Below are 14,266 nucleotides of genomic sequence, written 5' to 3'. Positions count from 1 at the left end.
TAGCTCCGTTGATCGACACGCCCACCCTGTACGATGCGAGGCACAGCGGGCCAAAGCCAGACCATGTCAGCTGTCAGCGAACTGGGTGGGGTGGGGGGACCAATTCAGCGGGCATCCAAAGGGCAGCACCGACTGCACCCCGACATGCCCAGCGTGTGTGTGTGTGTGTGTGTGTGTGTGTGTGTGTGTGTGTGTGTGTGTGTGTGTGTGTGTGTGTGTGTGTGTGTGTGGTTCCCAACATTCCCAAGTCGCCGGGCTGGGCAGTAGGAAGGTGGGGGGGGGGGGGGGGGGGGGGGGGGTTCTCCCTGAACGAGCTATCAGAGCAGGCAGGGTCTGCGGGATCCACACCCCAGCAAGTCACAGCCCGCTGCAAGAAAAAAGTGGGAGAACTGGAACGGAAAGGGATTGATCGGAGATGGCCACAGGGCATTTAGAGCCGGGGTGAAGGGGGGCTGCAGAAAAAGGCATGTTAAAAATCGACCTATTACCTGTGGGTGCTCGTAAGTTAATTCTTCTTGCCCAGTGATGGCAGGAGGCTGCTGCAGATGCCTAAGGGAACGAGATAATATTCTGTCACGCAGGGTTTATAGGATAGGTCACACACACGATGCTATCACGAACACCAAAATCATACAGGAACTCTTAGTTAAGGTTCACCTGGAGCTGGGGAAGAAAAGCTGGGCTGCACAATAGTCGAGACAGTGGGGTGAGTGCAGCATGAAATCCCCTCTCACGCTCCTAAGCTTTCTGTATTCACTTTTTATCTATCAAACTGAGCATCAGCACAAGTCAGGTACAGAGTAAAGCTCCCTCTACACTGTCCCCATCAAACACTCCCAGGACAGGTACAGCACGGGGTTAGATACAGAGTAAAGCCCCCTCTACACTGTCCCCATCAAACACTCCCAGGACAGGTACAGCACGGGGTTAGATACAGAGTAAAGCCCCCTCTACACTGTCCCCATCAAACACTCCCAGGACAGGTACAGCACGGGGTTAGATACAGAGTAAAGCTCCCTCTACACTGTCCCCATCAAACACTCCCAGGACAGGTACAGCACGGGGTGAGATACAGAGTAAACCTCCCTCTACACTGTCCCCATCAAACACTCACAGGACAGGTACAGCACAGGGTTAGATACAGAGTAAAGCTCCCTCTACACTGTTCCCATCAAACACCAAATGAAATGCTTTCCCAAGTGTAGTCACTGTTGTAATATGAAAACCGCAGCAGCCAATTTGCACACAGCATTCTCCCACAAACAGCAACGTGATTGGAGAGCTCCCCCGCCCCACTCTTCGAAATGGTGGTTGTGGGAGCTTAACCATGAGGGCAGAGAGCTTGAACCAATTCCGAACTGCTCCTGTTTTAACTCCAATTGCTGAGTTAGCTGCTCTTTGTCCCATACTAAACACAATGTAAACTGATTTCTCAATACTTACATTCCTTGGCCCCCATTATCTGTATAGAGAAGATGATGATTAGCCAGGCTCCTTGGTCCCGAGTGCTGCCGCCTCTACCCTGTCCCCATGCTGTATCTGTCCTGTGAGTGTTTGATGGGGAAAGTATAGAGGGAGCTTTACTCTGTATCTAACCCCGTGCTGTACCTGTCCTGGGAGTGTTTGATGGAGACAGTGTAGAGGGAGCTTTACTCTGTATCTAACCCCGTGCTGTACCTGTCCTGTGAGTGTTTGATGGGGAAAGTATAGAGGGAGCTTTACTCTGTATCTAACCCCGTGCTGTACCTGTCCTGGGAGTGTTTGATGGAGACAGTGTAGAGGGAGCTTTACTCTGTATCTAACCCCGTGCTGTACCTGTCCTGTGAGTGTTTGATGGAGACAGTGTAGAGGGAGCTTTACTCTGTATCTAACCCCGTGCTGTACCTGTCCTGGGAGTGTTTGATGGGGACAGTGTAGAGGAAGCTTTACTCTGTATCTAACCCCGTGCTGTACCTGCCCTGGGAATGTTTGATGGGGACGGCATAGAGGGAGCTTTACTCTGTATCTAACCCCGTGCTGTACCTGTCTTGGAGTGTTTGATGGGGACAGTGTAGAGGGAGCTTTACTCTATATCTAACCCCGTGCTGTACCTGTCCTGGGAGTGTTTGATGGGGACAGTGTAGAGGGAGTTTTACTCTGTATCTAACCCCGTGCTGTACCTGTCCTGGGAGTGTTTGATGGGGACTGTGTAGATGTAACTTTACTCTGTATCTAACCCTGTGCTGTACCTGTCCTGGGAGTGTTTGATGGGGACAGTGTAGAGGGAGCATTACCTTGTATCTGACCTGTGCTGATGATCACTCTGCCCAGTGACCCTGCCCGCTCTCACCTCTTGGGAAGTACACACATGGACATACAGCGAAGCGAGTGCCTTCCCCCCAACCCCCCACTTCATCGAATTGCCTGCCAGCACTCTGCCTGAAACAAGAAAGGGGAGAAGGCATGCAGGTAATGTCACTGGGCTAGTAATCCAAAGGCCCGAGCTAATGCTCTGGGGACACGGGTTCAAATCCCACCACGGCAACTGATGGAATTTAACTTCAATCTGGAATAAAAAGCTAGTCTCAGTAATGGTGACCATGAAACTATTAATTGTTGTAAAACCCCATCTGGTTCACCAATGACCCTTTAGGGAAGGGAAATCTGCCGTCCTTACCCGGTCTGGCCTACATGGGACTCCAGGCCCACAGCCATCTGGTTGACTCTTAACTGCCCCTCTGAGCAAGCCACTCAGTTCGAGGGGCAATTGGGGATGGGCAACAAAGGCTGACCTTGCCCACCTCCCATGAGAGAATGAAAAATGAAGTGCTACCTGGAAGGAATACATGAGGTGACCAACTCCTGGGGAACCGCACATTTTCACCTATTACATTTAGCACAGGGAAACCGCTCTGCTTACGTTCCAACAGTTAGAGGGGCAAGACGTACTTGACGTTCGTGTTGGTGCAGACAATGTACTCGATGTCGTCGGAATAGGGGTTCTGGAAGGTGAAACTGCTCGTCCGGATTACCACCCACTCCCGGTTCTTGGCGTGGAACCGGAACATGACCGACAGCACCTGCCCCTTCAACGTGATCACCTGTGGGAAAGAGGGAAGACGAGAAATGGGAGTCAGAAGCGCCACCCAGATTTCGAGTTTGTCAGTGTCGCCGGCTTGTGGGGGAGGAGGAGGAGTGGGGGGGGGGTGCAGGATGCATCCCCACCAAGATCGGCACAGCTCAGAGATTCTCCCCCAAAAATACTGTTGCGTGCCAATCCTCAAACAGTGGCAACATCAAGGGGCAGCTCTCACCCGGGCACAGTCCCAGGGACAACGCCCCCATCGAAAGCCAGAGAGGACGATACCTGAGGGGAGATGGCTGCAACAGGATGTAGATAGGCAGGGAACGTGGGAAAAGAAATGGCAATGGAATTTAATACAGAGGAGTGCGAGGTGATGCATTTTAGCAGCAGGGGTGGGGAGAGACAATATAGACTTAACAGCACAGTTCTCATGTGGGCAGGGACAGAAAGGCCGGGGTGGGGGGCGCATGGGCATCAATCTTTGAAGGTGGCAGGACGTTATCGAAAGAGTGGTCAGCAAAGCATTTGGGAACTTGGGCTTCATGTGCAGAGGCATCGAGTGCAAAAGCAGGGAAGTTACGCCGGATTTTTGTAAAGCTCTGGTTAGGTCACAACCAGAGTACTGCGTCCAGTCCCGGTCCCCACACATTATAGTGAAGGACATGAAGGGTCCCCAAGAGGGTGCGGAGGGAGATTTACCAGAACGGTTCCAGGGCGATGAGGGGACCTTTAGCGACAGGGTTAGGTTGGAGAAGCCGGGGCGTGTTCTCCTTGGAGTGAAGGTAGATTGAGGGGAGAATTTGAGAGGGGGGTCAAGATAATGACAAGTTTAGATAAGGGAGATAGGGAAAAGCTGTTCCCATTGGCTGATGGTACAAGGACTGGGGAGGGGTGTGGGGGAGGGGCGGAAACAGGGCACAGATTTAAGATTTTGGGCAAGAGATGTAGTGGGGGCGTGAGGGGGATTGTGAGGAGGAACTTATTTTTTTAAACGCAGCGAGCAGTAAAGACCTGGAACTCGCTGTCCGTGGGGGAGGGGTGGAAGCGGAGACGATGAATGATTTCAAAGGAAATTGGACGGGCGCTTGAGGGAAATAAACCTGCAGGGCTACGGGGATAGAGCAGGGGAGGATGGGACTGACTGGACTGCTCTACAAAGAGCCAGCATGGGCTCAATGGGCCGAAGAGCCTCCTTGGGTGCTGTACTGGCTCTGTAAGCACAAGGAGTCATTCTTGAACCTGTCTGTGAAACAGGAGACACTCACCTGCTGAAAACTGTCGCGTAGGAGTCCCTTATCTTCTGGGTGAGCAAACTCTACAATGTCTTTTCCTAACAACTCCTATAACGAGAGAAACAGAGATTGATTCGTTTACTTGTCCCGATGAGGTATTCCTGTTCCGGGAAACAATAGGTACATCACAAGGGGAGCAACGGCTGGGCTGGGTTCCTTCCTGCACCCCGCCCCATCACTACCTCCCCAACTCCACCCCCCCCACCCCCCCGACCAACCCCCAATCCTCCCCAAGGTAGGGTACCCGAGCAATCTGCAAGCACGCGCAGCAGGAGTCATGCAATCTGTCCGCAAGAACCTCATCCCATATCCCTTCCATCTCTCAGTTCAGGATCAGGGGGACTGCATTACCCGCCACCCCCGCAACCACACTTGGTGGCCTGAGTTGAGGTCAGTGAATTTGGTGCATCACCTACCTGAGGCTGGTACCCGATGGTGCCCAGGCAGCGGTGATCGACGAAGGTGAAGACCCCATTGGGACTGTGCCTAGATAGGAACTCGACGGGCACACTGTTGCCCTTCATGTCCACGCAGTTCGGCGAGCTGGTGATCTTGATGGTGTGACAGGGAAAAGAGGTGAAAACTAGGCGCTCCCCCAACGTGAACGTGCACTGCCGCGCAGCAACCCAAGAGAAGCACCTCCCCAAAGCAGGGTGGCAAAGCTCACGAGTGCTTCACAATAGACAGCTAAAGCCAACACTCGCACAGCACAAACCCTCCCTATAAAAGGCAGCTCAAACGGTAGCACCGTTGCCTCCGAGTCAGGAGGGTCCTGGGTTCGAGTCCCCACTCCAGAAACTCAGGCCCACATTTCAGGACACACACCACCACCCCACCCCAAACTGGCGCTGGCCCGGTGGGAGTGCTGTACCGGCGTCTTTTGGATGAGACATTAAACCGAGGGCCCCCGTCTGTCCACTCAGGTGGACGGACGCACAAGACCACGCACCTGCTACCAAAAAGAAAAGAAGAGGGCGGGGGCTTCTCCTCCTCCTCCTCAGCATTTCAGGGCCCCGGTATTAATCTGCCAAGCAACGCCACTAAAACGACCACAGTGCTGTTTGTGGGATCTTGCTGTGCGCAAACTGGCTGCCGTCTCGCCCACACCAGTTGATTGGTTGTAAAGCGCCTTGGGGTGCCTTCAGGACACAAAGAGGCATTATGGAAATGCAAGCCCTGCTTTCTCACAATGTTTAGAAGTTACTCCTCGGGTCAACACGGACACAAATGCTTCAGCTGTTTGGTTCCGCCCCATGGCGAAATCCTCCCAAAGATATTCCGCTGCTGCGCCGCCACCCCGCCCCACCCCTTGGACCTTTCACCGTCCATCCCTTCGGACTCCCCACACTGCCTTCGTAATTTCCGGATCCGTGAGGAACACTAGAACAGGCAGGCAGAGTCTCAGACACCCTCAACGCCAGTCCTTACCTGTAATCGTCCGATAGCTACCAGGCAAAACTTGTTTCCCTGCCCTTCTGGTTCATCGTCAGGAAGTGTCACACCTGGGGAGCAACGACAGCACTTACGTTTAAATCCACTTTAGCCACTCCCTTCCCCAATAAGCTGCTCCCTCCCCTCCACCTGCCCTCCCCAGCAACCAGCTCCCTCAGCATCAAATGGAACAGACACACAGACGCAGCAAACTCACCCGCAGGTGGCCAGGCTTTTATGTAACCTGTACAATGCACCACCACATACTGAGTCTCTCCTTCTTTGACTGGGCCTAGTCCGTTCCTGAGAACAGAATGAAAGAGACGAAGGTGATGAGAGGAGGACAGTGTAAAATACCCCACAAATCAGACTCAAGAGAGTACATCAATACCTAGAACCTAGGGATGCAGCTACCATTTCCTGTCGATGGAATGGGTGGCACCTTTGCTATTCAAATCCTTTGGAGGGTGAGAGGGTTTTTTTCTCTTAATTCTTTTGTGGGATATGAATGTTACTGGCTGGGCCAGTATTTATTGCCCATCCCTAATTGCCCCTGGAGGTAGTGGTGGTGGTGGTGGTCAGCTGCCTTCTTGAACCACTGCAGTCCCTGTGGTGTAGGTGCACCCACAGTGCTGTTAGGGAGGGAGTTCCGGGATTTTGGACCAGCGACAGTGAAGGAACGGCCGATATATTTCCAAGTCAAGATGGTGAGCGGCTTGGAGGGGAACATGCAGGTGGTGGTGATCCCATGGTCTGCTGCCCTTATCCTTCTAGGTGGTAGTGGTCGTGGGTTTGGGAGGCGCTGTCTAAGGAGCCTTGGTGAATTGCTGCAGTGCATCTTGTAGATGGTACACACACTGCTGCCACTGTGCATCGGTGGTGGAGGGAGTGAATGTTGAAGGTGGTGGATGGGACGCTAATCAGGCAAGATATATGGGTGAAACAACTGGACCGGCAGGCTGCCATTCCTTCTTCATTCATTTAACCAGTTTTAACAAGGCCACGAAGAGATGCAAAGCATCAGGTTCATTCTGTGGGGAATAAGTGCCAGGAAAACTAATGGCTCACAAGTCCCCTGGACTTGATGACCTGCATCCTAAGGTCATAAAAGACGTGGCCACAGGGATAGCAGAAGCATTGGTTGCAATCCGCCAAAATTCCCTGGATTATGGAAAGGGCTCAGCGGATTGGAAAAGTGCAAACGTAACCCCTCTATTCAAGAAAGGAGTGAGACAGAAAGCAGGGGACTAAGCCGGTTAGTCGAGCACCTGTCTTTGGGAAAACGCCGGAGTCCATTATTAAGGAGGCGGTAGCCGGACATTTAGAAAATCATAACACAATCAGGCAGAGTCAACATGGTGTTGTGAAAGGGAAATCGCATTTGGCAAATTAATTCAGGCTCTTTGAGGGTGTAACGAGCAGGGTGGATAAAGGGAAACCAGTAGATGTAGTGTACGTGGGTTTCCAAAAGGCATTCGATAAGGTGCCACCACATAAGAGGTTACTGCACAAGATAAGAGCTCATGGTGTTGAGAGTGATATATTAGCTTGATTAGAGGATTAGCTAACTAATAGGAAACAGAGTCAGGATAAGTGGGTCATTTTCAGGTTGGTAAACTATAACGACTAGAGTGCCACAGGGATCAACTATTTACAATCTATATGAGTGACTTAGACGAAGGGACCGATTGTATTGTAGCCAAATTTGCTGATGATATAAACATAGGTAGAAAAGCAAGCTGCGAGGGGGATACAGAGCCTGCAAATGGATATAGATAGGGGTAAGTGAGTGGGCAAAAATTTGGCAGGTGGAGTATAACGTGAGAAAATGTGAGGTTGTCCACTTTGGCAGGAAGAATAGAAAAGCAGAAAATGATATAAATGGAGAGAAACCACAAAATGTGGAACGAAGGGATCTAAGTGTCCTTGTACGTGAATCACAAAACACTAGCACACTGGTGCAGCAAGACATTAGGAAGGTAAATGGAATTTTAACCTTAATAGCAAGGGGGATGGAATACAAAAGTAGTGAAGTCTTGCTACAACTATAGAGAGCATTGGTGAGACCATACTTAGAGTACGGTGGACAGTTTTGGTCTCCTTACTTAAGGAGGGGTTTACTTGCATTGGAAGCAGTTCAGAGAAGGCTCACTAGCCTAATTCCTGGAGAAAGGCATTTTGACTTATGAGGAGAGGTTGAGCAGGGTTAGGTCGATACTCATTTTGGAGGTTAGGAGAATGCGAGGGTATCTTGAAACATAAAAGATTCTGAGGGGGTTTGACAGGGTAGATGCTGAGAGGATGTTTCCCCTCATGGGGGGAATCTAGAATTAAGGGGCACAGTTTCAAAATAAGGAGTCTCTCGTTTGAGATGGGAGATGAGGAGGAATTTATCCTCTCAGAGGGGTTGTCAATCTTTGGAATTCTCCACCCAAGAGAGCAGTGGAGGCCGGGTCACTGACTATATGCAAAGCGGAGTTAGAAAGGTTTCTGATTGACAAGGGAGTCAAGGGTTATGGGGACTTGGGGGGGAGGCAGGAAAATGGAATTAAGGTCACAATCAGATCAGCCACGATCTTACTGGAGCAGGCTTGATGGGACGAATAGCCTATACCTGCTCCTATTCCTTATGATCTTATATTTTTGAAAAAACAGGGAATTTCCGTTTAATTTGTATCGAACCTTGGTTCAAACCACACTTGGAGTTACTGTGCAAAGTTCTGGTCTCCAGATTATAAAAAGGATATGGAAGCATTTGAGAAGGTTCCAAAAAAAGATTCACAGTGATGGTTGTTACAGCTATCGGGGAGAACCAAACAGGCTGGGGGTCCTTCTCTGGAAAAAGAATTTCACGTGAAAAGTGACTGGGTACTTGAGGGAAATAAACTTGCAGGGCTACAGGGATAAAGCAGGAGAATGGGGCTGACTGGGTTGATCTACAGAATCAGCAAGGACTTGAGGGGCCTAATGGCATCCTTCTGTGCCATAATGACTATGACAGCGGCCAAAAGAGAAGGCAGAGGGTGACCTAATCGAGGTCTTTAAGATCAATTTAAACATAAGCTCAGAGAAGATATTTCTGTTAATTGTATCAATTGAGGTTAAGTACATACAGGTGGAGGAAATCAACTGGATGGTAACTGGAGCACACAAAGAGAAACTTACTAACAGGCATAGAATAGAGTCAGGAAACATATGCCTGTAACTTTTCCTCTAAATAAATCTATTCCATGTAAAGACTGGCACTGGTTTATCCCTTCACCAGCCAGTTATCAACAGTTTCCACATGTGGGTGGGGGGAGACCAGAATTAGGGGGCCATCAATATAAGATAGTCACTAATAAACCCAATGGGGAATTCAGGGGAAACCTCTTTACCCAGAGAGTGGGGGGGAGAATGCGGAACCCGCTCCCACAGGGAGTGGTTGAAGTGAATAGCAAAGATGCAGCTGGATAAGTGCATGAGGGAGAAAGGGTTAGAAGGATATGGTGCTGGAGTGAGGCTCGTGTGGAGCAGAAACACCAGCACGGAGCAGAGGGGCCGAATCTATCAGGTGTGGTGCTGTCAGGATCACCTGTATCGGTTCCTCAGGAAGCTGAGTCTATTCATGGACACTGGATCCTCGGTTGCATTCCCACACCTAAAAGAATAGATTGTTTAAAAAAAAATCAGAACAACACTATTAGGAACTAGAAAACGATCTCAGGCCCAAAGCCCCTTCTTTTCTGAAGACTCAATTTTACCTATCCACCGCCTCCCACAATTCCTTCGCTCTCCAGAAGTGTACTTACCGCAATACAGCACCTTTCATCACCTCAAGAGTCCCAAAGCGCTTCACGGCCAATGAAGCACTCTTCCTGAAGTGTGGTCACTGTTGTAATGTAGGAAATGCGGCAGCCAATTTGCACACAGCAGGCTCCCACAAACAGCAATGTCCTATCGATCCAGGTTATCTGTTTCTAGTGGAGTCAGTAAAGGGGCAAAAATTGATACCAGGACACGGAGGAGTACTCCCTGCCAGCCCCCCACTCTTCTTCCAATAGTGGCCATGGGATTGATCGTGTCCCCCTCAGACAGCAGGTGGGGATCTCGAATTGACATCTTATCAGAAAGACGGCCCCTCCGACAGGGCGGCGCCCCCTCAGCACTGAGCCTCCGACAGTGCGGCGCTCCCTCAGCACTGACCCTCCGACAGTGCGCCGCTCCCTCAGCACTGACCCTCCGACAGTGCGCCGCTCCCTCAGCACTGACCCTCCGACAGTGCGCCGCTCCCTCAGCACTGACCCTCCGACAGTGCGCCGCTCCCTCAGCACTGACCCTCCCACAGTGCGCCGCTCCCTCAGCACTGACCCTCCCACAGTGCGGCGCTCCCTCAGCACTGACCCTCCCACAGTGCAGTGCTCCCTCAGTACTGACCATCTGACAGCGCGGCGCTCCCTCAGCACTGACCCCCCGACAGTGCGGCGCTCCCTCAGCAATGACCCTCCGACAGTGCGGTGCTCCCTCAGCACTGAGCCTCCGACAGTGCGGTGCTCCCCCAGCACTCCCACTGGGAGGGCCGGCCTGGATCGTGGGCTCAAGACTCTAGAGTGGGGGACTCGAGCCTAAGGCCTAATGACTCCGAGCGGGCAATCCGCTGAGCCATAGCTGACACTGACATTACAACTTACAGCTGGCTAAAAGTCAGTGCTTTGGGATATAACCGTATATACTTGTGTAAAAGTCAGCCCATGATTTTTGGCCTAGAGAGCTGTAGTTTCTCACATGTCCCGTGTAAAAGTTGAGCCTAGGTTTTCAGGGATCAAAGCCTAAAAATTTCAGAGCTGAATCCTGGAGGTGAAGTTCGTAATGTTTATAAAACGCATAAACGTTAGAAAAAGAGAAAGTCTTACATTTTCACGACCACCAGATATCTAAAGGGGCTTTACAGCCAATGAATTAAGCTTATTTTTTTTTTTTTAAAGAACTACAGTAATGCAACAAGCACAGCTGCCAATTTGCAAACACAAGGCCCCATGATGCAATGACTACCCTGACCATGTTCATCGAGGGGAAATTACTGGCCTCAGCCCCCACCCCCCCCCTCCCCGCTCTTCTTCCGAAGATCGTCATGGGATCTATTCCCATCCCGCTGAGCGGACAGCCGGGGGCCTCAGTTTAACGTGTCGTGTGAAAGACGGCACCTCTGACAGCGCGGCACTGGCATCGAGTTTTGTGCTCAAGCCCTGGAGTGGGACTTGAACCCAGGGCCTTGCAATTCAGAGGCAAGGGTGCTACCAACTGAGCCACAGGTTGCCCTTGAGAGGATAGGTTGGACAGGTTGGGCTTGTTTCCACTGGAGTTTAGAAGAGTGAGGGGTGGTTTCATTGGAGTATATAAGATTCTGACAGGTCTTGACAAGGTGGATGTTTTCTCTTGTGGGTGAGTCCAGAACTAGCGGGCCACTGTTTTAAAATTAGGGGTCGCCCTTTTAGGACAGAGATAAGGAGAAATTTTGTTCTCTCAGAGGGCTGTGCGACTTTGTTGGAACTCTGGCTCTGAAGGAGGAGGAGGCGGGGTGACTGAATATTGTTAAGGCAGAGATAGACAGGTTCTTGCTAGGCAATGGAATCAAAGGTTATCGGGGGGTAGCCGGGAATGTGGAACTCGAAACATAAACAGGCCAGCCATGATCTTGTTGAATGTCGGAGCAGGCTCGACGGGCCGAATGGCCTACTCCTGCCCCTGTTTCGTATGTTAGATGATTAACATGGATCCAATGCACACTATTTGCAATGTTATAAAACAAATAAGTGCTAGACAACTGATCATTTTTAAGGCCAATTGCCAGGGAGCACAGCCTTGGTAGGAGGATCAGAGGGGATATTAGGAAAATCTTCTTCACCCAGAAGGTGTTTGGAATTCACTGCCTGGTTTGGTGGTTGAGACAGGAACCATCAACTCATTTAAAAAGGTGCCAGGGTCTGAAGCACAGTAACCTGCAAGGCTACGGACCAGGGGCTGGAAGGTGGGACTTGAGTGGGGGGGCTAGATTTTTAAAACAATTTTTCGGCCAGCACAGGCATGATGGGCTGAATGGCCTCTTTCCGTGCCGTTGACTTTTCTACGGTTCTAAGCGTTTAGTTTTTACTTAATTCTGTTGCCTTACCTGGATTTCACTTGGGGCCTTAAAGAAGCAGCCCCTTGAAAGCGTTCCCATTTGAAAGTCAATGCAACAATGGTTGGCCCAAAAAAACGCTGGTCTCGATCATGCAACTTTGACACATGTATAAATGGTATCTGCATTTCTTAACAAAGCACTACCCTCGCCAGCCCAGTTTCGTCCTGCCCTTCCCAAAGCATTCGCACAGGCAAGGGGAGAAAACGAGCAAATTTCTACTCTTGTACAGGGAAGGCAGAGAGAGAAAAAAAGTGCGGGAGAGAAATATTTTCTATAAACAGGATGGCCGCTTCTAGTTCAGGTCCATTCATTTGAATCACCTCACTCGGCAGATGAACGATCTCCGGGAGCCCATGCACATTCTCATCGAGGATTGCTGCCCTTCCTTTTTCACAGTTCCCGTCTTCAAGTCCAAAATCCGACCTGCCCCGAAGAGAGAGAGGAGAGAGAGAGAGAGAGAGAGAGAGAGAGAGAGAGAGAGAGAGAAATAAAAAAGCTATTTGTGACTGGGCTCTGTCTGACTCTGCTACCCCCACCACCACCCCAGCTCTCTCTCCAGCAACAACCCCCCCTCCCCAGCCCCCCACAACCCCAGGGTATCCTAATTTGTCAATTCCATTAGCCCAACAACCCCTGTGCACGTTGAATGACACTGATCCCCCAATGGTCAATACCTCCATTTTAAAATTCTCATCCTCATTTAAAATCCCTCCATGGCTCCCTTTTCTCCTTCTGTAACCTCCTCCAGCCTCTACACCCCTCCCTACCTCTGTAACCTCCTCCAGCCCTTACACCCCTCCCTACCTCTGTAACCTCCTCCAGCCCTTACACCCCTCCCTACCTCTGTAACCTCCTCCAGCCCCTACACCCCTCCCTACCTCTGTAACCTCCTCCAGCCCCTACACCCCTCCCTACCTCTGTAACCTCCTCCAGCCCCTACACCCCTCCCTACCTCTAACCTCCTCCAGCCCCTACACCCCTCCCTACCTCTGTAACCTCCTCCAGCTCCTACACCCCTCCCTATCTCTGTAACCTCCTCCAGCCCCTACACCCCTCCCTACCTCTGTAACCTCCTCCAGCCCCTACACCCCTCCCTATCTGTATAACCTCCAGTCCCTACAACTCTCCAAAATCTCTGCGCTCCTCCAATTCCGGCCTCTTGAGCATCCCCTGATTCCCATCATTCTACCTTTGGCGACTGTGCCTTCAGCTGACTGGGCCCTGAGCTCTGGAATTCCCTCCTTAAACCTCTCAGTCTCTCTATCTATCTCTCTCTCCTCCTTTAAGACGATGCTTAAAATCTACCTCTGCCTAAGCTTTCAGTCATGTGTCCCTGTATATCTGTGTGTCTCAGTGGCATATTGTGTCTGATAACACTCCTGTGAAGCACCTTGGGATGTTTTACTGCGTTTAAAGGTGCTATATAAATGCAAGTTGTTGCTTTTTTCATTGCCTTCTTAGCTTTTATCCATTTTAAAGCAATGTTTCTCTGCAATTTTGTTGATGGGTCATTAATTGAACACCCATAACAAGGCAGCTTCTGACCACATCTCTGGGAAATGTCTCAAACCACCTCAATTAATTACTGTTTAAAAACTTCTCCAGAGCGGAGGAGGTTTCTTTTTATATTCGTCCATGGGACGTGGGCGTCGCTGGCAGGGTCAGCATTTGTTGCCCATCCCTAATTGCCCCTTGAACTGAGTGTCTTCCTAGGCCATTTCAGAAGGGCAGTTAAGAAAGAGTCAACCATGTTGGTGTGGCTCTGCAGCCCCATGTAGGCCAGACCGGGTAAGGGTGGCAGATTTCCTTCCCCCTAAAGGGATGTTGGTCAACTAGATGAGAGTTTACAACGACCACTGATAATTTCACGGTCACTATTACTGAGACTAGGTTTCACCGAATCGTCGCAGTGCAGGACGCAGCCACTCGGCCCATCATGTCTGCACCAGCTCGCTGAATGAACATTTCACCTGGCGCCATTCTCCTGCCTTTGTTCTTTGAAAGGAAGCCATCTAATTCCCTCTCCGATGCCTCGACTGACTAATGCCTCCCCCACGCTCCCAGGCAGTGCATTCCAGACCCTAACCACTCGCTGCCTGAAAAAAAAGTTTCCTCTCAAATTGCTTCTTTTACCAGCGACTTTAAAATCTGTGTCCCTCTGGTTCGCCATCCTTCCGCCAATGGGGAACAGCTTCCCAAAATCTACTCCGTCCAGGTTTTGAATGCCTCTGTCAAATCTCCTCTCAGCCTTCTCCTCTCCAAAAGTACAGGTCCCAACTTCTCCAATCTACCTTCGTGGCTGGAGTTTTGATTCCAGGT

At 50.7% G+C, this 14,266-nt stretch overlaps 1 protein-coding gene across 3 annotated transcripts in view; it reads right to left on the bottom strand.

Annotated features, from left to right (window-relative positions):
* Positions 1–14,266, bottom strand: part of LOC121274341 (aryl hydrocarbon receptor nuclear translocator-like) — a 41,408-nt gene that overhangs the window by 12,042 nt on the left and 15,100 nt on the right. For 2 of the 3 annotated variants that reach the window (XM_041181596.1, XM_041181597.1), the window contains exons 7-14: positions 12,268–12,370; positions 9,362–9,427; positions 6,005–6,090; positions 5,785–5,858; positions 4,773–4,907; positions 4,330–4,404; positions 2,929–3,080; positions 489–549 (exon numbers count right to left, since the gene is read on the bottom strand). In XM_041181596.1, the coding sequence (XP_041037530.1) occupies positions 489–549; positions 2,929–3,080; positions 4,330–4,404; positions 4,773–4,907; positions 5,785–5,858; positions 6,005–6,090; positions 9,362–9,427; positions 12,268–12,370 (752 nt within the window). The remainder of the gene's footprint in view (positions 1–488; positions 550–2,928; positions 3,081–4,329; positions 4,405–4,772; positions 4,908–5,784; positions 5,859–6,004; positions 6,091–9,361; positions 9,428–12,267; positions 12,371–14,266) is intronic. The other variant, XM_041181598.1, reaches the window with a different exon arrangement.

This window comes from Carcharodon carcharias (assembly GCF_017639515.1).
Source record: "Carcharodon carcharias isolate sCarCar2 chromosome 36 unlocalized genomic scaffold, sCarCar2.pri SUPER_36_unloc_1, whole genome shotgun sequence".
NCBI classification, from domain to species: domain Eukaryota; kingdom Metazoa; phylum Chordata; class Chondrichthyes; order Lamniformes; family Lamnidae; genus Carcharodon; species Carcharodon carcharias.
Note: the sequence above shows the minus strand (reverse complement) of the source record. Positions and strands in the feature narration are given on the sequence as shown.